The sequence below is a fragment of the Athene noctua genome, chromosome 7 (assembly GCF_965140245.1).
Source record: "Athene noctua chromosome 7, bAthNoc1.hap1.1, whole genome shotgun sequence".
Lineage (NCBI taxonomy): Eukaryota > Metazoa > Chordata > Aves > Strigiformes > Strigidae > Athene > Athene noctua.
In genome coordinates, this window is record NC_134043.1 from 45,342,058 (window position 1) to 45,366,208 (window position 24,151).

At 47.4% G+C, this 24,151-nt stretch overlaps 2 protein-coding genes across 2 annotated transcripts; both read left to right on the plus strand.

Annotated features, from left to right (window-relative positions):
* The first annotated feature begins 951 nt into the window (after window positions 1-951).
* Window positions 952-6,150, plus strand: LOC141962685 (dual specificity protein kinase CLK1-like). Its single transcript, XM_074911052.1, has 11 exons — window positions 952-1,014; window positions 1,693-1,783; window positions 2,195-2,261; window positions 3,858-3,974; window positions 4,110-4,276; window positions 4,356-4,450; window positions 4,537-4,666; window positions 4,815-4,897; window positions 5,453-5,532; window positions 5,755-5,845; window positions 5,941-6,150. Exons 1-11 carry the CDS (start codon window positions 952-954, stop codon window positions 6,148-6,150), a joined length of 1,194 nt encoding a protein of 397 aa, XP_074767153.1.
* Window positions 6,151-9,704: 3,554 nt separating this feature from the next.
* On the plus strand, window positions 9,705-14,593 carry LOC141962686 (peptidyl-prolyl cis-trans isomerase-like 3). Its single transcript, XM_074911053.1, has 6 exons — window positions 9,705-9,722; window positions 10,398-10,472; window positions 11,253-11,346; window positions 11,997-12,064; window positions 12,518-12,636; window positions 14,269-14,593. Exons 1-6 carry the CDS (start codon window positions 9,705-9,707, stop codon window positions 14,393-14,395), a joined length of 501 nt encoding a protein of 166 aa, XP_074767154.1. The 3' UTR covers window positions 14,396-14,593.
* The last annotated feature ends 9,558 nt before the right edge of the window (window positions 14,594-24,151 follow it).

Here is a 24,151-nt window from a genome sequence, read left to right on the forward strand (position 1 = left end):
TGTGTTTGGTCTGTCCCTATGGCTGCAAGGTCTGTTACAAGAAGGATTGCGGTGCTTAGGAATAGCACTATTGATTGTAGTAATTATTAAAATAGCATATAGTTGTATGATGACAAATATTAGATAATTTATGCTTGTGCAGCCTGCACAAAAAGAAAAAAGGGGCAATTGTTGGAGAACGGCTTGCAGAGAGCAAGGCCATGGGTCTCTGCAGGAGCTGGTCACAGCCGCCTGAGGTAAACAGAGGAAAAAACCCCGGGTACAGTTATGCCTAGCAAAGGACTGTTATGTTAACAAAGAGAGAAACTGAGGTACACAATGGCCTTGATGGTAAAAACCACCTGAGGAAACAAAGGCGGGCCAGAAGAGGGACGATGCTGTGACAGATCTGAGATGCCACAAGGGGCCGGGACATTATAATGTAGCCTGTTACATGTGTCCAATAGATCTGTGAGGAGTAGGCATGGTTATTGCAGAGGCTTGTATAAGGGGTGATGTCTTTCAATAAAGCTGAAGCTTGCTCAGTCCTTCACGTTGAATCGGCTGCTTGCTTCCTCCGCCCGCCGCACAGGGACACCACGCAATTTGCTCTTTGGAGGATACATTAACTTTAGCCCCTTTTTTACCCCAAGCTGTACATTGAGGGCGATCCTATGGGACAGGATTGCGTCCTAGCGTTTAAAACACATCTGTTTTCCCTCTCGGAAAGGCTGACGGCCTTAGGGGCCCCCTCGCCGCCGGGCACCCCCCGCAGAGGTTCCGACGCGGCAGCGGCTCGGCCCAGCAGCTCGCCGGGGCCTGCGGGGCGTCGCGAGGCCTTCGCCCGCGTCGCGACGCCCGGGCGTGCCTCTGTGACGCGTCGCCGCGCTCCGGGCGGGCTCCTAGCAACGCCTTTTGGCGGCGGGCCGCGGGCCGCCACTCGCGGCGCCGAGCCCGGCCGCGGCAGCAGCGATGGAGCGCCGGAGCGAGCGCCGGGTGCCGGAGAGCGCGGCGGGGCCCTCCCGAGCCGCGGAGGTGGGGCGGCAGGAGGGGCGGCGCGTGCTCACTGCGGCCCCGGCGGCCGGCAGCGGAGGGGCGGCGCCGGGGGCGGGCGGGCGGGGCGGGGCCGGGAGGCCGGCTGCTGCTGTCGGCGGGGCGAGGGCGGCCGGCCGGCGGCCCGGCCCTCGTCCCTTGCCGGGCCGTGCCCACGGGCGCGGGCAGGTCGGGTGGCCGGGGCGCCCCTGCGCGCCCCGCTCCGTGCAGCCGGCGCGTTCTGTGCCCGAGCCTTGTTCCGTGGGCGGCTTAGTTTGGCCACACGGCTGGGTTTTTTTGTTTGCTTGGGGGTTTTTAGAGAGATTAGATAGGGAAGTATTAAATCGTTCACTTCCAAAAACAATACGGTCACTGAAATCCTCAAGTAAGATTCAGTGAACCCATCTTTTAAAAGAAAAACAACTGTGTTGTAATTTTTTGCTGCCTTGCCGCTCTGCGTATCTCACCTGAAAACCTGTTCCTTGCCACGTTTTCCTCCTGCAACATAAAGCCTGTGCCCTGTGAATTTCCAGGGACTGAATTTGAAATTGCGCCTGCCAACTGACTGTGGCCTGGCGTGTATCTGAATGCCCGAATATCTCCCCGCTGAATGAATTTTGTTTTCGGACCTGAATTCACTCGGGTTTATTGATCGGCTGGACAATCTTGTTGCCGTTCCAGAAGAGTCCTCGAAGGAAAAGATCAAGGAGTGTAGAGGAGGATGAGGAGGGTCACCTGATCTGTCGGAGCGGAGACGTACTAAGCGGAAGATGTATAGAACATTCTTCAAAATTTATTAACTTTTCAGATAGATAAGTTCTTTTAGCGTAAGATGTGAGGGGCTTTGCAAGGCTTTTCTTTCTGTGTCTGGGGGTGGGAATTGTTTTTCTTTTCTGTAGAAATCAAATATATTTATTTTTTCTTTTTCCCTTTCCCTCCCCCCCCACCCCCCCCATAGTAAATGAAGTTAATGAACGTGGTAGAATGGGATCCCTGTAAATGTGCCTCGAGAGCTGTCCAATAACAGCTCTCAAACTAGGTATTTACAATTTAAAGCAGCACGGTCTAGAATAGCTTCGGGGATAGTACTTAGTGTTTTTGTGGGTTTTATTTTTGTTTGCTTGTGTTTTTTTAATAGCCGAGTAACTTGCAACTTTTGTGACTGAGGTTTTTTTCTTTATAGATGAGGTTATGGCTAGTTTGGGTGAAGGCACTTTTGGAAGAGTAGTGGAATGCATTGATCGCAGAGCGTAAGTCTTGACTTAAATACGGGTGATTTTTCTTACTGATGCTGTCACCGAGCGGGTCCTGAAGTGGGCGCCTTCTGATTGTGTCAGGTTTTACCTTTACTTCCTCATCTGCTGCTCTGTGTGTTTCTGAAAGGCTGCCGCGGTTCCCAAACCGGGGTTGCTGCTCGTACAGCACCGGGAGGTGAGGGGTGTGCAGGACTGTGGTGGGCGAGGCGATGGGTGTGTCCTCTGCAGGTGCCCCCTGTTACCAAAAACTCGGAATAAAGAATTTATCGACACCAACAGCAGATAAGCAGACACTTCTTTATTGACGGCCGAGTGCGCAGGGGAGTCGTCTCACCGAGAGCGCACACCAAGCATCAGAATGATGCATCTTACGTAGAACTTACTCATACACATTCGTTAAGTATTTACGCATAAACATATAATTTCTTGGAAACCATCCACATATTCTTCTCCTGTTTCTGATTATGTGCAGTGAAAGCTAGAAATGTCTAGAAATGGGTCTGGGGTGTAATACAGGTGGGTGGCCGCGATCTCCCCCCGCCGGAATTAGCTTCTGCTTAAGTTCACGGTTTCTTGGCCGGTACTCGCAAGCTGTTACAGTTGGTTTTCCTCGGTTCCCATCAATCCTAGACCCTGACAGCTACATGCATTCTTCTAGTTCTATGTATGCATTATAAATCAGGTTATAAATCAACCTGTGTTTGTTACCCAGGTTCCAAACGCTCCTACTGGTTAATTTTGACCAGTCACTCTGGCCTTGGTGCGGGGCTGCACAGGGATTTTAGAGTAGCGTTCGGTTGCTGGTACAAAGTGCAATAAATGTGAACAAATAATTTCTACTAAAATACCCCTTAATTCTATGTTCATATTAAATTAAACATAATTTAATTTCAGTTGATAGCAAATTCAGTAACACCCCCAGCCTGGTAGAGGTCGGGGGCTGTGGTGGGGAGGGGCCTAGAGAATGTGGGGCGAAGCTGCACCCCCCCAGGCGGCACGCCTGGGGCCTGGACCACCCCAGGCCTGTATAATGAGTAAGCTCTCGGACGTCATGTTGCTCACCTTCAGGGATCATCTGTGACGATGCAGGGCCATTGGGTTCCAGCAGTGAGCACCTTACAGGTCACAGATGGATTTTGTGCTCGATGGCGGTTTTGCTCTGTGCAAGATAGCATGAAACTGGATTGTCTCTCTCGTCGCTCTAGAAGGCATCTGACACCTCAGTTACATTTGCACTACTGAAATGACTGAAGGTGGCCTGTCATTTTTGACTGATGGTCAGGTTAGGCCATGGGATGTGGAAGCTCCTCCAGGATTAGCCCGGCGTACATAAACACAAAGGGGAGGTGAACGGGGCCTTTAAGAATAGTACTGATATATAAGGTATGGAGTGTGTTTTCAAAATTTAAAGATTTAGTTGGGTTTCTGCAGTGATGAACCTTGATTCTATTCAGTCTGTATGTACTTAAAAAAACCCCTTTTCTGATGAGGTTGCCATTCTCATCAACAATGTATATGGTGACAATTACTGAATAGTCTTGGTTAAAACCGCTCCTCGTTCTAATCGCTGTTAAAACCTTGTCTTTTCAGGGCAGACAGACATGTAGCTGTGAAAATAGTAAAAAATGCTCCTGGGTACTCCGAAGCAGCTTATGGAGAAGTGCACGTGCTACAACACTTAAAAACGCTGGATCCCAACAATACACAGTGAGTAGACAAGGGCGGCTGTACTTTGTTTTGGCTTTTAAGATTTCTGTGACATCGCTTTCTGGGCCGTATGCCGTATGTATCTCAGCGTTCTACCACTTCTGTTGCAATTGATGGATTTTCCTGCTCTTGCAGCCACTGCGTCCAGATGTTGGAATGGTTTGAGCACCATGGGCACGTCTGCATGGTTTTTGAGCTGCTGGGGCTCAGCACCTTTGACTTCATTAGAGGGAATTGCTTCTTGCCATTTTCGCTGGAGCACATCAGACAGATGGCTTATCAGATCTGCAGATCTGTGAACTGTAAGTATGTTTCTTTTTTTTTGCTTTATTTGTTAGATTTTCTTTACAGAATTTGCTAACTGTGTGTGTTACCTTGCAGTTTTGCACCTGAACAAGCTGACACATACAGATCTGAAGCCAGGAAATATTTTACTTGTGAATTCAGACTACACAGAAGAATATAACCCCGAACTGGTAAGTTGCTGTCCTCTTCCCTACCTCCCCCTCGGCTCCGGTCTGGGTTTACTTGGTCACTTGCACCCCCTTGTGTGTCATTTCAGGAATGCGAAGAACGGAGACTAAAAAATACGGACGTCAAAGTTGCGGACTTCGGGAACGCAACGTATGATTTCGATTATCACAGCCCTTTGGTGTCTACAAGACCTTACAGAGCTCCTGAAGTGATCCTAGGTCAGTAGACATCTGTTCGGCTGCTCTTGAGCGTAGGACTTTCTGCCTGCTACGGAACTGCCACAGCTGTGTCGCCTGTCTCGAGCGCTCGAGCTGTGGAAGTGTTTGCAGTCTGATACACACGTGAACCTTCTGCATCTTTTCACAGCGCTGGGGTGGTCACAGCCATGCGATGTTTGGAGCATAGGATGTATCCTCATAGGATACTACCTTGGATACGCGGTATTTCAGGTAGGTAGCTGTGAAACTCCAAAGGATGCAGCGTGTATAATGCTCCTCAGCTTGGTGAAAATATGCTCCAGGGAGGTGGGGACTAAGGGGAAAGGTCTGTGCCAGAAATGAAGCTGCATTTCTCTGGAATGCCAACTTGAAGAGAACAGAAGCTGCAGGCACAAAGGAACGAACTTCCTCAGCAGAAGAGTGCTCCAAGTTGCTTCCAGTAAACATTGTGGCAGCAGCTTGATGGGAAGGATCACCCTGTGAACATTGGTAACACACAAGCCACACCAGTAACAGATGAGCTTCCTCTATCACCAAATATGCAGCAAATACCTGCATTCTGTCATCTTGACAGTATTGCTGAAACTTATCAACAAAGAAGAGAAAGGATAAGGCAGGGAAAAGAAACTTCAGTGCACTGTAACTTCCTTCAGGGAACAGATGACTAGAGCCTCTCTTTTCTCCTTAATCTGAAATGAGTTGCAGGGTACAGTCAAGAATGAAGTGTGGTTCTTGATAACTTCCTCTTAAGGACACACAAAAATGTCTCTCTCGCCTTCCTTCCAGACCAATGACGACAGAGAACACCTGGCCATGATGGAGCGAGTACTGGGGCCTTTGCCAAGGCACATGATAGAGAAAAGCAGGTAATTACATTTTCTGTGCCTGGACCGCTATAGTTTAAATATTTTCAGATTTGGCTTAACAGCACGTTTTTTAAGAAGTTTAATAAACTCGGATGCACCTTTGGCTGTACTTAACAAGCTGGCCACCTTTGTGGAACAGTCCCAGATCAGTTCCCAAGAACAAACGTGCTGATAAACTTCTAGCGAATCTTTGAATAACAAGCCCTGGTCTGTTTGTTTAAGGAAACACGAATATTTCCATCATGGCCGGCTGGACTGGGATGAACACAGTTCTGCTGGAAGATATGTCTCCAGTTGGTGTAATCCCCTAAAGGTAAGATGGCAGAGGGAAAAGGCGCTTGCGGAGAGCAGCTTTAAGTACAATTCCAATATTAAAACCCCCCATGTCGTGTTGTTGTCTTCCTGAAGGAATTCATGACCTGCCACAATTCGGACCACAGGAACCTCTTCGACCTCATTGAGAAGATGTTGGAGTACGACCCAGCCGAGCGCATTACTCTGGAGGAAGCACTGAAACATCCTTTCTTCTTGCCCTTGAAGCGGCAGAAAAGGAAGCTGCCTCCTGTAGCTGAGAAGGCTGATGCAGATGTTACACCAAAGAGACAAAAAAAATATTAATTCATAAACGTACAGGTTATTCATAAACGTACAGTTTTCCTGTTTTCTAGTGACTATTTTTATAAAGATCATGAAACAGCAACATAGTCTTTTACCTGTGAGATAGAGGTCAGCTTCCACTCCCTTCAGGATGCTGCTCCCAGACCCAGCACAGAGAGCAGCTTCGTCACTGGGGATGCTGCAGGACACAAGGGGTCACAGTTAAAGTCCTTTTCCTCTGTTCAGGCCTCACGTCAGTATTGCTATCGTTTCACAGTAACTACCACCTCCATTTTAGGGCCAATGAAAATTTGTTGGAGGAAGACACACATCTGTCAGCCTGGAAGAGTCATTGGGTTGATAAGGGTTTTTAACAAGGTTTTATAAGATTGCTGTTTTATAAGGCTGGATAACACTGATTTAGCGCATATCCTAAAGAGGTGCAACACAAAGATGCAAATATTGCACTTGAATCCATTCTCCCTGACCAGAAGTGATTTCTTGCCCTGTTGTCTCTATTAGGCAGAATATGGGATAAAAGTCTAAAAGAATTTCAGACACCTTAAGTCCTTTGCAAACAGTGAGACTTGCACTTTATAAATTAAGGGTGGCGATTTAGAGTCAGTGGTCTAAACTTTGCAATCAATGCTGCACCCGTTCCAACTACATCCAGTACCACAGTCATGCATCTGAAAATGTCCCCTAGTGTTCGTACCTGGTGTTCCTCTCCAAGACAAATTCCCTAAAATACATTTAGGGTACTTAGAAGAATCATACTGGGGGGAAAAAAGGGGAAAAAAAAAAAAAAGTCCTCAAATCATACTTGTAAAAGCTGGAAGAAAGGAAAATGAGGGAAGGTCCCCGCATAAAATGGCATATAACAACGAACCATTTAAGGTTTTTTAAACGGAATCTCACCAAGTCCCTTTGTGAGCCAGTTATTGACTCCATGAGGTATGGCATCATACGCCGTATGCGGAGAGTAAATTCCAATCCTGTGCTCCAGGGCTCGGACCACCAGCCGTTCCTTCCAGGTCTTCCACGTTACTCGCTTGAGCGGTGTGAATACGGGAGGGTGGTAAGAAAGAATAAGGTCTGCCGCCTTGTGCACCGCCTCTTCCATCACCTCCTCGGTGAGATCGTTAGTGAGGAGGAGAGTGTTCACAGCGTGGGGAGGGCTTGGTTCCACCAGCAGCCCCACATTGTCCCAGCTTTCAGCCAGAGAGGGGGATGCAAAGTCACCGAGGGCAGAAACGAGCTCCCCGAGGTTCATGAGGGAGCGCGAGGGCAGGAGGCCCAAAGCGCGGAGGCAGCGGAGAGGCCGGCGAACCAGCTGAGTGCCGGGCAGCAGCATGCAGCTATCTGTAGAGGGGGCGAAACCACGCAGGAATAAGCCCTGGGAATTCGCTGGCTGGCAGAGCAGAGGGAAGAGTATTGCAGCGGCGAATGCCGCCCCGCTGACAGAGGGCAGCGCGGCCCGGCCTCCCCCCAGCAGGCGCTGCCGTCGGAGGCGCGCCGGCCGCGGGCTCTCCCTCCTGCCTCCGGGGCGCTCCCGGCGAAGCACCGAAACCGGCCCTTTAGAATCGTGCCAGAAACGTACGGAACTTGCCCCTCACCCATCCGCGCACGCTGCAACCGACCCGCGGGATCTAACCGGAGAAGCGTTTGCCTCTCGCGGGGGGGGAGGCGGGGGCCGGGGAAGCAGGCAGGACCGGGGCAGGCAGCCTCGAAGCGCCGCCGCGGGACCCCACGCTTACCTCACGCCGGATCGCAGCCGGAGCTGCAGAGCGGAACCTGCGCTCGGCCCGGCCCCGCCGCTTCCGCCGCGCTAGGGGGGCGGCCGCGGCCTCTTCGCCGCGCCGGGCCGGGCCGGCTCTGAGCCGCGGCGTGGGCAGCCCGGCCCCTTCCTGCCCGCCCGAGGGGAGCCGGAGAGCCGTTTCCCGGCGGCCGGCGCCGGGCCCGCGTCCAGCCTCGGCAGGTTTGTGCGAGGCCTCCGTGGGGCCAGGCGAGGGGGAGGGCGCCGGGGCGGCGCGGGAAGGCCGAGCTGGCGGCCGCGGGGATGGCGGGCGTCCTGGGTGGGTCGCTCGCCGGTGGAGGAGCCGGGCCGCGCCCTGCAGCAGCGGGGCGAGCGAGCGGAGCCGGCGTGCCGTGCGCGTAGGCCGTCGGAGCAAGTACCTCGCATCGGCAGGAAAGGAGCGGTAGCTCCGAGCCATCGCTGGTCAGGTGGGAGCCGAGGGCCGCTGGGTTGCGGGGAGCGCGCTCGTCCCTTGGGAGGCTTAACCGGCGGGTGCACAGCGCCGCGGTGCTCGTCCTGGCGGCCCGGTGCTCGTCCTGGCGGCCCGGTGCTCGTCCTGGCGGCCCGGTGCTCGTCCTGGCGGCCCGCCACCCTGGCAGGCAGTAGCCGGGGTGAGGGGCCGGGCCGCGGCGGGCGGGTCCGCCAGCGCCTGCCTGAGGCCTCGCCGAACCTGGGGGCTGCCCAGGGAGGGCAGCACACGCCGAACAGAGTGGCCTCTAAAGCTCTTGATTTCCACAGAACTGCGGTTTATCGTCATCCTTCCAAAGGCTGTTTTTTAAACTACTACTACGATAAAGGCAGTCTGATCCGGTGCTCGAACGCAGGTAGCTGTCTGTTGCAGATACTGGCAGCTGTCAGAAGGTGGCTCCGAATCACACCTCCCTTTAGGAACTGGCATGTGGCTTTTCTCTGTTAATTTCGGTCATTTATAAAAAAATACTCTTTGGAAAAGCTGAGATTGCTTCGTATAGACCTTCATCCTAGGAGAGGGTTTTTTGCCCCCACCCCTCTTTCTACGTTATTTTGTTCTGCTCCTTTCTAGTTCTTTACATGCTGCATAGTTACAAGTAAATTGCAATAAAATGTTTATCCACAGAGTCGCTTGAATGGCACTGTAAAACTGTGTGCTTTAAAAGCATAGGACCACACAGATATTTCAGAATCAAAAAGAACTGTGGACTGTTAGGAAAAAGCCCAACGGGTTTCATATGTTCATATGTTTTCTTTGCAGAAAATTGCTGTAGACGATCTACCTCAGCTTTTGAATAAGCAGACATGGTGAGAACAATAGCCCTTTCTATATATTTTAATTCTTCCTGAAATGGTCATCTAGTGGAAACTGAATATCTGCTCTGCATCTCAAAGGAATACGCATTTTATTCTGCTGTGAAGAACTGGTAATGAAAAGTTTAGGTTTTCATTTCAGACTTCTAACGAGATATTGTAGAAAGGAAAATAGGACAGGTTACATTGGTCTAAAATATAATTAGACCTTCAGTTCTCAGAGCCTAAATTTTAATCCTACTTTGGCCAATATTTGGTAATCCAGTTTGGTTTCTTTTACCATGGAAGCATTGTTCAGGTCGCAAACACACAGTCCTGCTTGAGTGTATGTAACCTACACTTGCAGGCATTTACAGTTTTTGCAAATCAGGAAACGAAGGTAAGACCGTGTGTCTTAAACTGTCCATACACCTCTTAGAGCATCTTCATGGACATTGTAGACTACTATCTTCACTTCTTTACTCGTATACTTCTGGGAAAGTATGCCAGTATCGGCATGATGCTGATTTTTCATGTACGCTTCTCCCGAGTATAAACCCACAGTATCTTTTTTTTTTTGCATAGTTTAGCACTTTCCATAGGAGTACTGTGATATATTTGGCCTATAGAGATATATTTGCTTAGGTGGATGGGTAGCTGCCATTTTAAATTTTGTGAAGGTTATTTATAAATTCTTAAGAAAAGTGTGTCATTGTGTAGATTTGCTTGTTTGTGAAGGCAGATTTTATGTGGTGCCATTCAGAACTAGCCTTATCACTCAGAAGGCTTCTGGCAACTAACACACACCAGTTGTTCCTCTGACTGTAAAGCAGTGAGGTGTGTGTGCCACACTATCACCTGAAATGGAGAAAACCTCGATTCTTCAACTTTGCAATGCAGTGACTGTGCAGGTGCAGTTTGCAAATGATTAATGTATCTCTGGAGTGTAACAGCGTGAAACAGAGCTGCTGCATTCCTGTGCTGAACTTGATGTGTCCTGAAACTAAATGAGACCAAGTGCTTTCTGGTCATTTCACTGGAAACGAGGAAGAGGAAGGTTTCTGACAGTAGCCTTGCCTGTGGCCAAATAGCGGAACAGTGTTTATATGCATGTAACGTTTGCGTATGTTCTTGGTGGTGCTAGGACATAAAACTGAGTCTGTTAGTATTTCGTTGCTGATTTCATTATTATTTTCTGCCTCTTGCCCAGGCTGTCACGCTGCATACTGACGTAGGCGATATTAAAATTGAACTGTTCTGTGAGCGGACACCAAAGACCTGCGAAGTAAGTCAAGTAACAGAAGCGGGATTGCCTAGTGTCAGAACAAAGCAGTAGAAATAGTGAAGACTGTAGAGGAGGTGAAGTGGCTTTTGCAATTCATCTTTTCACGTAACAGAATACTAATATTTTAAGCCGGTACAGTGCCTATGCCACTTGTGGAAATCGTGCACTGTGTCATACTGCCTAGAGCTTTGCTGCCCGTTTCTCACCAGATGAAGTTTAGCCAAGGGCCACTTCAAGTTCCAGCATCTCCCAAAGTGCCCTTTGCCCTTATGGGGAAATACGGCACATGGCCTGGGATTTCCCAATTTCCCTGGGTTTGCTCACACTTGCAGAGATTTGGTTTTAAGAGAGTGACAATCACTCCCAGTTTGTCAGAGGCCCCAGGTTTTCCTTTCTGCAATAAACTTAAGCTTAAATTCAAATAATTGACCTTTTAACTAATAAAACTGAGGCATGAAGTTGTTGATTACAAAATTGACATTTACAAAATGTTGAATGAGAGTGATGCTTCTGAGCATGTCTTAGGCTTCTTGTTTGCTCCTCAAGTCAGACAGCCTTGTGCTGTAAGCTTTATTTAAAATCCTTTGTATCTGTGACACTGTCAAAGGGGCACATTAACTATAATTTGCTTATGACTGTTCTGTGGCAATTGGAATTCAGGTGGTCACCACGCAAAGCAGAGGCAAAAGGGTTAGACTTGGTCTTGCCAGTGCTGTCATTTTAGTGAGAGGATATTTGTTTCTGAATTGTTTGTTAATGTGGTTTGTTTCACTTCCTTAGAATTTCCTGGCTCTTTGTGCTAGTAACTACTACAATGGATGCATATTTCACCGGAATATAAAGGGCTTCATGGTTCAGACAGGAGATCCATTAGGTAAATTCTTCTGTTCGGGTCTCTCTATAGGAAAATAAAATATAAATAAAAGGAAATGATAAGTATGAAAGTTTAAAACCAAAATGTAAACAAAGTAAAAGTAAAATATAAGGATTATTGTTTTGTTGACAGAGGGTTTTATGGGGAGATTAGCTTTCTGTGATGAGTTTACAGAGGAGCAGCCATTACCCTAGTTCTAAATAAACATGCAGTAGTAAAGCATTCTACAGACTTTTCCAGCTGTTTCCACTAAATATGATGGTTCTGCTGGCTCACCAGAGGTGGAACGGGTAGCAGTTGCTATTGTGGTTTCTCTGATTTCTGCCTGAAAGGCTACACTGCCTTTAAAGCATTTGGGGGAAATGTCCCAGACAGCGTCAACTGTTTGGGGGAAAATCCGATTCAACTTCGGGTTTGTACTCATACTGAATTTAATTTGAGGATATGTCAGTGCCTTGTTCTGCTACTTAATAGATGTCCCTTATTTAGAGTTATGTCTCTGCTGAGTAACAAGACACGAGCACCTGATCCCTGCCTCAAATGAATTACAGGCTATCTGTGGTCTTTGTTGTAAAATGTTATAACAGTACATTATTTCTAGAATTTTCAGTCTGAAAATCCAGTAGTGTATTGTGGTGCTTCTTTGTCAGGCACTGGGAAAGGAGGTAACAGCATCTGGGGCAAGAAGTTTGAAGACGAATTCAGCGAATACCTGAAGGTATTTCTGTGCTCGCAATATGCGGTTATTTTCATACGGATTTTCCTTACGGATTGGAGAACACTCAGCATTGTGTTGTACTGTATTAAATACCTTTCTGTTAACTGTGAAGCAAAGTCTAATCCTGCAACAAAGGGATAGAAAGCTTCTTGTTAGAAGGGGAACAGGCATTTCTGTACTTGGCAAGTTAAGTTTGAGGGTTTTCGTCACCAAGAACAGAAGTAGAAAGAATTTGTAAGTGCTTTTCATGTTCTGAAGGGAAAGAAGTAATTTTTCATTGTAAGGGCAATTTTGAGGAGCTAATTATGGACTGTGTTGGAATATATTTGCAGTCGAGATTTTTTTCCTGATAATGGTATTGAAGCAGAGTACTAGGTCACAGAGCACTTCGTGCAGGCTAAAGCCCTGCTTCTACACATGTGTATCCATGTTGAGGTTTTTCCCTTCTTTCAGCACAGTGTCCGTGGGGTGGTTTCAATGGCAAACAATGGCCCAAATACCAATGGATCACAGTTCTTCATCACTTACGGCAAGCAACCGCACCTAGACATGAAGTACACTGTGTTTGGAAAGTAAGTGATCCGACTGCAAGCCACCATACCATAGCGTGTGGAGGATCTGAATATTTCAGGGCACATGCAATGCAAATTTAGAAGCTTCTGGTTCTAAACCTGTTTAAAATATTGGCTGTATATATGTAAATGTATGCTCTTGCACTGTCACCAGAATTAGTTGCTTGAAAATGCCACTCCCTTCTTCACTGCAGGGAATAAGGATATTAAAAATTACCTCAATAATGGACCATTCTTTTTCTTCTTCTCTGCCTCCACACCCCCCCCCCCCCCCTCAGTTATTCCAGCTTGCCTTTTCATCCATGGCCAAAGGGCTGCAGCCTGATTTTCAGCAAACTCCAGAACAACTGGATACATGGTTGTAGGGTTTACTGAGAAACAAGAATCTGATCTGGGACTGAATCTGGCAATGGGTGTGGTACTGATGATTGTACTTCTGTTTAGGTGGAACTGTCTGTTGGTCAGATAAAAATCACAGAGCTTGTTTAAGATGCATCATTATTTAAAACATTCTTAATAGACACTACTGATAATGGATCCTTAAAGCAAATGTTCGATTTTTGAGTCTTTCAGATTCTGCTTTTTCTATCTCAAAATCATGGTAGTCTTTTCTTTTGCTTGTTAAAAAGTCTCTACTGTACAAGTGAATCTGCTGAGAAAAAGTTGCCTTTATTAAATGGAGTAAAATATTCAAAGGAAACTATTGAAATGTGAAAATACAATTTTCTATCAAATGTATTGTTTATAGGCATCTAAATACAGGTGTTCCCTTCATTTCTGAGTTGTTTAGAAGTGTGATTGACAGTAGGTGTTTTAGACTTGTTAGAAAAGAGTAGAGGCTCTGACAGGGGAACTTTGCCAGGTTTTCTGTGGCAGGTTTAAGATACTCCAGCTGCAGTTGCAGAATCAGCAGGACAGCACATGCAGCCCCTGCTGGCCTGCAGTCCCGGCGTCCTAGATTCAAAGCGTTGATGAATGTGACTGAACTGAACTGTGAACAGCACAAGGTGTTTTCTGCCAAGTCCGTTACTGGGAAATAAACTATCAAGGTTTACCAGAGCTAGTTACTTAAACAAAAAAAATAAGAGGTTTATTACAACAATCTCTCTTGCCACTTCTTCAGCCTGACAGGAGATCCGAAAGCTTAAGCATGTTTGTACCACTAGATTTACACAGTTATTTATGATTCGGTCCAATCTTGTCTTTGAGTCAGAAGGTTAGAAATGATAGTTTCACATTTGGAAATGGATTTTCCGGCCATCGGATTTCCGTCATTCACAGTGAAGTTTTGGTATGGAGAGCAGCTTGCTGCTACTGAAACCTACGGTATGATTGGTCGGTCCTGCCTGCCAGGAAGTGCAGCCAGGGTCTTTATACAGCTACGGCTGGTGTAAACTATGATACTGTCAGGTCAGTGGGAATTGTTTGTGCTTTTCAGCAGAATCTGTCACGGGTGCTTAATATTTCCTTTCAAAATATATGCCATATATAATGTTTTGGCAGTCTTACTTGTACCATTTGCTTGCAAAGTCTTTGCCCTGTGATACTTCACTGTAAACTGCTTTGAGATATCTCAGCTGTGAAATCTAAATCATTATTAGGAGATTCCCAGCATTTCTGCTTTTCTTCCAGAGTTATTGATGGCTTGGAGACCCTGGATGAGCTGGAGAAGCTGCCTGTGAATGAGAAAACCTACCGACCTCTCAATGAGGTTCGCATTAAAGATGTGTCGGTTCATGCCAACCCTTTTGCTCTGTAGCCACAGAGTGCCTCGACGCATTCTTTAGAGACTGGTCAGATGGACTGCTGGATTATGGAGTTTGAAGTGCCATTAAAGAGGGTTACTTGAGCTGGATCGTACCTTTGTTCCTTTTGAATCCTTTGAATGCAGGATTTTCAGGAGTTGTGACATTGTTTGGGAGTTGTCACAGAAAAGTCTTGTGCTTTAGGAGTCAGTTTTTCCAGAGTATCTTCTAGTATTTTGATTTTTAAACATTGCTTTTAATACTTGTAAAACAAGACTTTTAAAAATACATTTTTTCCGCCCCCAATCTTTTGTTTTCTGCCTTATCTTTCTTAGCGATACTATGTTGAAACAATGTCCTTTTCTACGATTTCATACTCCCGGTTTTCTGAAACTTTCTCGTGTAAATTCTAACTTTACTGGTTTTTAGAAAACTGACTAAGATGTGCAATGTTTTCCCTTAGGCGAGAGCAGTGTCGTAGACGAAACCTTTCTCTCCTAGAGGATTAAAGACCGTGTTTAGAGGAGTGCTTGCTCTTGCGCTGCTGTGTGGGAATGGTAACCTCTTCAGCCTCCCCAGCAGGTAGATCGGAAACAATCGCTTCTGCCTCTGGCACAGCACTTCTGGTATGAAAGAGTGTTGGTGTCTTTACATAGCTGTTGACCAAAACTAGGTAGCGTTTGGTCTTACTTGACACCAAATGTTGTTGGACTCAAGAAAATCTGCAAGAAAGTAGAGAGGTATCTGAATATTGACTTGTCAAGAGGAAGCATAAAATACATGCATACTTATGCGTGTGTTTGGGTGCATGTATGTATATTGCTGATCCTATGCTCAAGTCACTTGGTATAGTAAGCATAAAATAACCTGACTCCAGCAGGGAAAAAAGAGTGATTTGTATGCATCAGAAAAGCAGTTCTCCACCTTGAGTATACTGGGAAAAGCAGAATGTTCTACTCTTCCGTGCTGTAGATTTCAAACATGTATTTTTGCATCAGTTTGTTTTCATAAAGCAGGAAAAAGTCAACTCATTTCCACGGAGACTCTATAATATGTAGAGGCGAGAGGGTATATTTCCAGTTCCAGCTGTGCATGAAAGACCTGGACAGGAGAGTACCCACAGTTCCTGCATCCAACTCCCACCATTCCCGCAGTCCTCTTGGGACTCAGCATCACTTCGCAAAGTTCGTTCTCATATATGTGCCTTGTAATCCTTGGGAGGTCCGGGTCCATCTGACCTGCAGTCTGTTTCAGACCAGTATTTCCTGTTCTGAGACTTCCCTCTCAAAATAAAGAGGAGAACTTACTGAAGAGGAAGGCAAAGGTATGGGGGATACAGATAACTGAGGCATTAATGAGTCAAGTTAATCAGTACCCTCTCTGGGACAAAGTTGCTATATTCTGTAGGAAGTGTTACTTAAAGCTCCTAGCCCATGCTGCAGACTTAATACATTTTACCCTAATAACTCAGTCAGGTAAAGGATTTAATTATTTTAGCTCTGTGCTCTTTGCCATATGACTGGTGGTAAGAGAAAGTAGACAGAAGCGTGCAACTGCACGTTTGACTGCCACGCTGACACTACCGCCACGCAGAAGGAAGGACAAACGGTAAACTTTCCGACAGTGCAAAGGAATCGGTAATTTAAAATGCTGACACCTAGCGCTCAACTGGAAACAATTTCTGGCCCATTTTTTCCCTATGCAAAAAGAAGTCTGTTATATGAAATGTGTGAAACACAGGGATGTTGGAGAACGGCTTGCCGAGAGCAAGGCCGTGGTTCTCTGCAGGAGCTGGTCACAGCCGCCTGAGGTAAACAGAGGAAAAAACCCCGGGTACAGTTATGCCTAACAAAGGACTGTTATGTTAACAAAGAGAGAAACTGAGGTACACAATGGCCTTGATGGTAAAAACCACCTGGGGAAAAAAAGGCGGGCCAGAAGAGGGAAGATGCTGTGACAGATCTGAAATGCCACAAGGGGCCGGGACATTATAATGTAGCCTGTTACATGTGTCCAATAGATCTGTGAGTAGTAGGCATGGTTATTGTAGAGCGCTTATATAAGGGGTGATTTCTTTCAATAAAGCTGAAGCTTGCTCTGTCCTTCACATTGAATCGGCTGCTTGCTTCCTCCGCCCGCCGCAAGTGGCGCGCCGAACAGGGTTACCCGAACCCTGCTTTTCCACCGAACGGAACCCGGGAAGCGGCGGAACGGATTTTCGGAGCAGGAAGGCGATAAGGTCGCTGCCTGGTGCAGTAGACGTGTGCCGTCTCCTGAAGCGCCGGGATTTGTAAGTCTGACATTGGAGCAGCGGATCCACAATATTGCTTCAGGGGGTACTGCGAACCGAGGGGGCTACTGAGGAATCGGCCGCAGCCGTATAACCGGGAAAGGCCATAAGGAATTATATAATGAAGGCTGAATTTGGGGAAACCTAGGAAAAGCCAGCACTGGTCGTTAGCTACTGATCGGATATTCCTGAAGGTCGTCAAGCTGCGATACAGGAAAGGAATTAAAAGAAGTCTGCCCGGGCAGGAACAAGGAACAAGAGGTAGCCCTAAGACTTTTTGCTTTTTAGAAAAGCGGGGAGTAAGTCCGATAAAAAACTTAGCCGCGCTGATTGGTCTGGGCAAGGCTAAGGGACACTTTAAAGAGCCAAATTTATTGTTTGAAGAAGCAGAATGGTGTGATAATCTTTTAGACCCTGATGCTGTAAATCCTGAAAAAGAATCTGAACTGTCTGGTCTGTGTCCTCCCTTAACTGAGAATGATCCGTAGGTAAAAGTGAGGCGAAAAAAAACCTTGGCGCAAGGGAATATGGACATGGCAAGAAAAATTCTTACTCCTGTAAGCTATGAGCCGAGTCGCCAGCCACGGTGGGAAAAACGGCATTTTTCTGTTATTCAAGATTTAGAGAGAAGCATTAATAAGGACGGGCTGCAAAAACTCAGACTACACCAGCTGTACTGGAGGCGATGGCTCAGGGATATCGACTGGCCCCATAAAAATTGGCTAACACTTTTAAGAAAAACCGTCATTCACGCCGGCACGGCACTCTACCTGGAAAACCGAGCGTGTAGATCTCGATGTTTAACATTCGGAGCTGGCGGCGGCGGCCCGGGGCCTCCCCGACCCCCCCGCGGAGCGGCCGCCTGCGGCTGAGCCCGGCACCGCGCTCTCGGCACCCCCCGCCAAAAGCGGCAGGGGGATGCGGCACAGGCTTAGTGTTCTTAACGGAGTCCTCGTATTGGTGATAGCTGTCACTCTCCGATGTGAGTGATGAGTGTCAGGAGCTCCTCTGTGTGCCCGTGTGTGAGAGTGTGTGTGTGTGTGTGTGTGTGTGTGTGTGTGTGTGCCCGTGTGTGTTTCTCCGGCCAGGGAAGCGGCCGGCCAGGAACTGCAGGGTCCTAGTGCCCGCCCGCTGGGGCATCGGTGCGGCGGTTGGTTCGGGCTCAGTGTTCTCAGTGTTCCAGGTGAAATACCTCCTCCAGCAGGAGGCAGTCATTCTGTGTTGATTGTTGTTTTGAATTTAGGTGCATACTCTGCGGGGAGAGTGCACCTCTGAACCATCTGCCTAATGAAAATACTGTTAAAAAATCATCTGCAACCTTACAGGGGTTGTTTGTTTTACCAGGGGTTGTAGATGCTGATTAGGAAGAGAAAAATCAAAATTATGGTCTGTACCCCTATGTTCAGTAACAAAAAAGTAAAAAATTGTTCAGGTTGTTAAAGAAGCTGCAATTACTCAGGATTTGGATCAGCAGGTACCCTTTAAATATTTTTGGACTGAAACAGTAACACAAGGTTAACTTCTGGTAAAATTGTACTCTCGTTAAAGCTAAAAAATCTGTCGAGCTGACAGGCATTTTAGATACCGGTGCAGATGTGACCATAATATCTGTGAGCAGATTGGCTGTTAGCCCTGGTACCTCAAATGCTTTTCAGGGTTGGTGTCATGCTGTAGCAATTTAAAGCAAGGATCTCCTTCATATAAGAGGCCCAGAAAATTGGGTAACAAGTATTCATCCATTTATATTAAAAACCCCTATTGCATTTTGGGGTCATAAGTGTATGACTCAATGAGGAACTCACATTGGAGCAAATTTGTCTTAATCGCCACTGTAGCACAACCCACCCTGAAACCCACCCTGACACTAACACTCACCTTGTAAACCGAATCGCCTGTGTGTATTGTCCTGCAACAACTTAAAACTGTTATTAAGTCTTTAAAAGAGTTACAGACACTGTTAGGAGCCATACGTTGGATACAGCCGTCGTGGGCCTAACTCATGATGATCTGCATAGCTTATTTGGTATTTTGTGAAAAGATCCTTCACTGACATCACCCAAAGTACTTACAGAGAAAGCAAACCAAGATCTTCACCGTACAGGTAACAAGCATCGCAAGTACACTGCATTCCCCCAGGGGACAAGCCATCGTAGAAAGAACACGCTAAACCTTGAAAGTGCTTTTGCAAAAACAAAAGGGGGGAGAGATCTTGGCTCCAGGTCAACCATTTGCTCTGCTGTAAAACGCATGCATTTTTTCCACCAGAATGCCAGAGCAACACAAAAACGGTTTTTTTATCAAGCTAAAAACATCACTGCAACTTGCCCTGAATACCAGACAGACTCCATCTCTTCAAACCTTTTAAACATCTCCCCTGTGTTACAGGTGCCACCAGTATTGTGTCGTTTTTTCATCACAGATACCAGATCGACAAGAAGTCCAGAGCAAAGCTCAAGTGTTAACAAAACCCTAGAAAGGGGTAACTGGGAAGGACCAGTTCCTTTAATAACCTGGGGAAGAGGTGATGCTGGTGTCTCCTCAGGTCTCATCTCCAATGGTCACCGACAGGGTGTGTGCAACCACAGCTGAGGGTGAGAGGCAGCCAGCACTCGGGATCCAGCTGTGGGTGCCCCTGTGCCGACAGTTTGCAGTCTCTTTGACTGATCTTTTAAGCAGAATGTCTGAGTAATGTTTGCTACTGCAACAGGACAAACTACACTACAGTTGCCAATTCTTTTAAGAGAAAATGCTAACAGTAATTGCAACTCCTTAGTGAGATATATAGGTTTACTAGTCACTTGTGCCAAATGTAGTTTAGATAAAATATAGTTATTAATAAGGATAAGATGCTGTAAGAATGTGTGTATTCCACTTTCTTTGTTTAGTAATATTAAGAATTAAGAGCTCAAGTATTTAACCTTATTTAGAAACTCCCTTGGTTTTCCCCCTGGAGTACTGGCCAGGCTCCAGGTGGAACCCAACAGGAGGATGAAATCAGATGTTTCCGCTCAGAGAAAGTTGCCCGTTATTTTGGCCTGTTGCTTTAAAGGCTGGACCTGCTTGCAGCGACGCTGGATGCCTCACCTACGGATGGACGCATCACGTAGGGTTTCCAGTTTGTGAGGAAGGGCACTCTGAATTCTCGCTGCATCCAGGGTTCCCCAGCGATTGCGGATCTGAATGTTAGTACCGTATTTTCCTTACTGTTTATTTTTGTACTATTTAGTCATATCCCTTAAATATGGATAGTGAAATTAGTCTACTCTTTTTAATTAGAACTATTCTAAGTATGCTGCGTTTTGAAGTTTGTCTAACCCTTAACTGATACAGCTCTCAAACAAGTCTTGCAGGTGCCGCAGCAAAACAGAGAAAGGGGAGGGCTGGAAGGCATCGGCCTCACACAGCTCCTGACAAACAGCTAAGCTCTGATGAAGAACAGGCCTCGTAAGATAGATAAGAAACTGCAGAGTTGTGCCAAGGTGGCAGGGAAAGATCAATCAGACAGTAGGCATTTTGCCTGGGCTTAGCAACTGCTGCCGACCCATCCCAGACCTGTTTGGTATGGCATTTGTACTGGTCATTATGGTTGGTATAATCAGACAATCTGGCTGAGATGGCAAGATGTGACTCCTTCAGCAGTACCGGTGAATAGCACTAGGTTTTGTAGTGATGTTTATACAATGAATTTACATCTTGAAGAAGGAAGAGGGTTTAATAATGATTTGACTAAAAGGTTACCAATTATTAGATGTTTTTTTGTATTTACATGGAATACCAGTTTAAATTGTCATTGTCATCCTTTTAATGGTGTTGCGTGTGGAAGTGTTTTATGAGAACGATGGACTGAACAATAAAAGGGGTCTGGATCACTCAAAAACAAAAAGGGGGGATCTGTGGAATGCCTGGGAAACAGCGGACATGTTATGAGTGATCCAGACTGAGGGCATCACTGTAATCAGGCTGTAGCTGTTGGGAAGAACAGCGGCAAGGCCGAGAGGATGAGAAACTGCGTGAGTAGCAAAGAGATAAGGATGCTGGGCTGTGGGAAATAAGATGTTTGCCTAACAGAAGAACTGCGTGTGAACACCGTAACGGGACCAACCGTAGAGGGCGTGAAGGCTTGTGGACAGTAGTATAGAACCAATCCTAGTTTGTTTGCTTTCATGTGATTGCTCTTCGACAGTATGTGGGGTGCTTTGTACTCGATAAGGTACCTTCGACAGTTTAAGGCGCGCTGTGTTACAGAGTCGAGCTGCCATAGACTTTCTTTTACTTGCCCAGGGGCATGGATGTAAAGATTTTGATGGGATGTGTTGTTTTAATCTATCCGACCACAGTCGATTAATTCAAACCAATTACCATGGATGAAGCAACGTTTACAAAAAACACCAGTGGTTGTCAGTCCTTGAGACAAATGGTTACAATCTGTGTTTGGTCTGTCCCTATGGCTGCAAGGTCTGTTACAAGAAGGATTGCGGTGCTTAGGAATAGCACTATTGATTGTAGTAATTATTAAAATAGCATATAGTTGTATGATGACAAATATTAGTGAATTTATGCTTGTGCAGCCTGCACAAAAAGAAAAAAGGGGCAATTGTTGGAGAACGGCTTGCAGAGAGCAAGGCCATGGGTCTCTGCAGGAGCTGGTCACAGCCGCCTGAGGTAAACAGAGGAAAAAACCCCGGGTACAGTTATGCCTAGCAAAGGACTGTTATGTTAACAAAGAGAGAAACTGAGGTACACAATGGCCTTGATGGTAAAAACCACCTGGGGAAAAAAAGGCAGGCCAGAAGAGGGACGATGCTGTGACAGATCTGAGATGCCACAAGGGGCCGGGACATTATAATGTAGCCTGTTACATGTGTCCAATAGATCTGTGAGGAGTAGGCATGGTTATTGCAGAGGCTTGTATAAGGGGTGATGTCTTTCAATAAAGCTGAAGCTTGCTCAGTCCTTCACGTTGAATCGGCTGCTTGCTTCCTCCGCCCGCCGCACAGGGACACCACGCAATTTGCTCTTTGGAGGATACATTAACTTTAGCCCCTTTTTTACCCCAAGCTGTACATTGAGGGCGATCCTATGGGACAGGATTGCGTCCTAGCGTTTAAAACACATCTGTTTTCCCTCTCGGAAAGGCTGACGGCCTTAGGGGCCCCCTCGCCGCCGGGCACCCCCCGCAGAGGTTCCGACGCGGCAGCGGCTCGGCCCAGCAGCTCGCCGGGGCCTGCGGGGCGTCGCGAGGCCTTCGCCCGCGTCGCGACGCCCGGGCGTGCCTCTGTGACGCGTCGCCGCGCTCCGGGCGGGCTCCTAGCAACGCCTTTTGGCGGCGGGCCGCGGGCCGCCACTCGCGGCGCCGAGCCCGGCCGCGGCAGCAGCGATGGAGCGCCGGAGCGAGCGCCGGGTGCCGGAGAGCGCGGCGGGGCCCTCCCGAGCCGCGGAGGTGGGGCGGCAGGAGGGGCGGCGCGTGCTCACTGCGGCCCCGGCGGCCGGCAGCGGAGGGGCGGCGCCGGGGGCGGGCGGGCGGGGCGGGGCCGGGAGGCCGGCTGCTGCTGTCGGCGGGGCGAGGGCGGCCGGCCGGCGGCCCGGCCCTCGTCCCTTGCCGGGCCGTGCCCACGGGCGCGGGCAGGTCGGGTGGCCGGGGCGCCCCTGCGCGCCCCGCTCCGTGCAGCCGGCGCGTTCTGTGCCCGAGCCTTGTTCCGTGGGCGGCTTAGTTTGGCCACACGGCTGGGTTTTTTTGTTTGCTTGGGGGTTTTTAGAGAGATTAGATAGGGAAGTATTAAATCGTTCACTTCCAAAAACAATACGGTCACTGAAATCCTCAAGTAAGATTCAGTGAACCCATCTTTTAAAAGAAAAACAACTGTGTTGTAATTTTTTGCTGCCTTGCCGCTCTGCGTATCTCACCTGAAAACCTGTTCCTTGCCACGTTTTCCTCCTGCAACATAAAGCCTGTGCCCTGTGAATTTCCAGGGACTGAATTTGAAATTGCGCCTGCCAACTGACTGTGGCCTGGCGTGTATCTGAATGCCCGAATATCTCCCCGCTGAATGAATTTTGTTTTCGGACCTGAATTCACTCGGGTTTATTGATCGGCTGGACAATCTTGTTGCCGTTCCAGAAGAGTCCTCGAAGGAAAAGATCAAGGAGTGTAGAGGAGGATGAGGAGGGTCACCTGATCTGTCGGAGCGGAGACGTACTAAGCGGAAGATGTATAGAACATTCTTCAAAATTTATTAACTTTTCAGATAGATAAGTTCTTTTAGCGTAAGATGTGAGGGGCTTTGCAAGGCTTTTCTTTCTGTGTCTGGGGGTGGGAATTGTTTTTCTTTTCTGTAGAAATCAAATATATTTATTTTTTCTTTTTCCCTTTCCCTCCCCCCCCACCCCCCCCATAGTAAATGAAGTTAATGAACGTGGTAGAATGGGATCCCTGTAAATGTGCCTCGAGAGCTGTCCAATAACAGCTCTCAAACTAGGTATTTACAATTTAAAGCAGCACGGTCTAGAATAGCTTCGGGGATAGTACTTAGTGTTTTTGTGGGTTTTATTTTTGTTTGCTTGTGTTTTTTTAATAGCCGAGTAACTTGCAACTTTTGTGACTGAGGTTTTTTTCTTTATAGATGAGGTTATGGCTAGTTTGGGTGAAGGCACTTTTGGAAGAGTAGTGGAATGCATTGATCGCAGAGCGTAAGTCTTGACTTAAATACGGGTGATTTTTCTTACTGATGCTGTCACCGAGTGGGTCCTGAAGTGGGCGCCTTCGGATTGTGTCAGGTTTTACCTTTACTTCCTCATCTGCTGCTCTGTGTGTTTCTGAAAGGCTGCCGCGGTTCCCAAACCGGGGTTGCTGCTCGTACAGCACCGGGAGGTGAGGGGTGTGCAGGACTGTGGTGGGCGAGGCGATGGGTGTGTCCTCTGCAGGTGCCCCCTGTTACCAAAAACTTGGAATAAAGAATTTATCGACACCAACAGCAGATAAGCAGACACTTCTTTATTGACGGCCGAGTGCGCAGGGGAGTCGTCTCACCGAGAGCGCACACCAAGCATCAAAACGATGCATCTTACGTAGAACTTACTCATACACGTTCGTTAAGTATTCATGCATAAACATATAATTTCTTGGAAACCATCCACATATTCTTCTCCTGTTTCTGATTATGTGCAGTGAAAGCTAGAAATGTCTAGAAATGGGTCTGGGGTGTAATACAGGTGGGTGGCCGCGATCTCCCCCCGCCGGAATTAGCTTCTGCTTAAGTTCACGGTTTCTTGGCCGGTACTCGCAAGCTGTTACAGTTGGTTTTCCTCGGTTCCCATCAATCCTAGACCCTGACAGCTACATGCATTCTTCTAGTTCTATGTATGCATTATAAATCAGGTTATAAATCAACCTGTGTTTGTTACCCAGGTTCCAAACGCTCCTACTGGTTAATTTTGACCAGTCACTCTGGCCTTGGTGCGGGGCCGCACAGGGATTTTAGAG

Coding starts and splice junctions, on each gene's coding strand:
- LOC141962686 (XM_074911053.1), top strand. Junction 10,473..11,252: donor GGACACCAAAGACCTGCGAA/GTAAGTCAAGTA, acceptor TCACTTCCTTAG/AATTTCCTGGCTCTTTGTGC. Junction 11,347..11,996: donor TCAGACAGGAGATCCATTAG/GTAAATTCTTCT, acceptor CTTCTTTGTCAG/GCACTGGGAAAGGAGGTAAC.
- LOC141962685 (XM_074911052.1), top strand. CDS start 952: ATGGAGCGCCGGAGCGAGCGCCGGGTGCCGGAGAGCGCGGCGGGGCCC. Junction 3,975..4,109: donor CTGGATCCCAACAATACACA/GTGAGTAGACAA, acceptor CTGCTCTTGCAG/CCACTGCGTCCAGATGTTGG. Junction 5,846..5,940: donor GTTGGTGTAATCCCCTAAAG/GTAAGATGGCAG, acceptor GTCTTCCTGAAG/GAATTCATGACCTGCCACAA.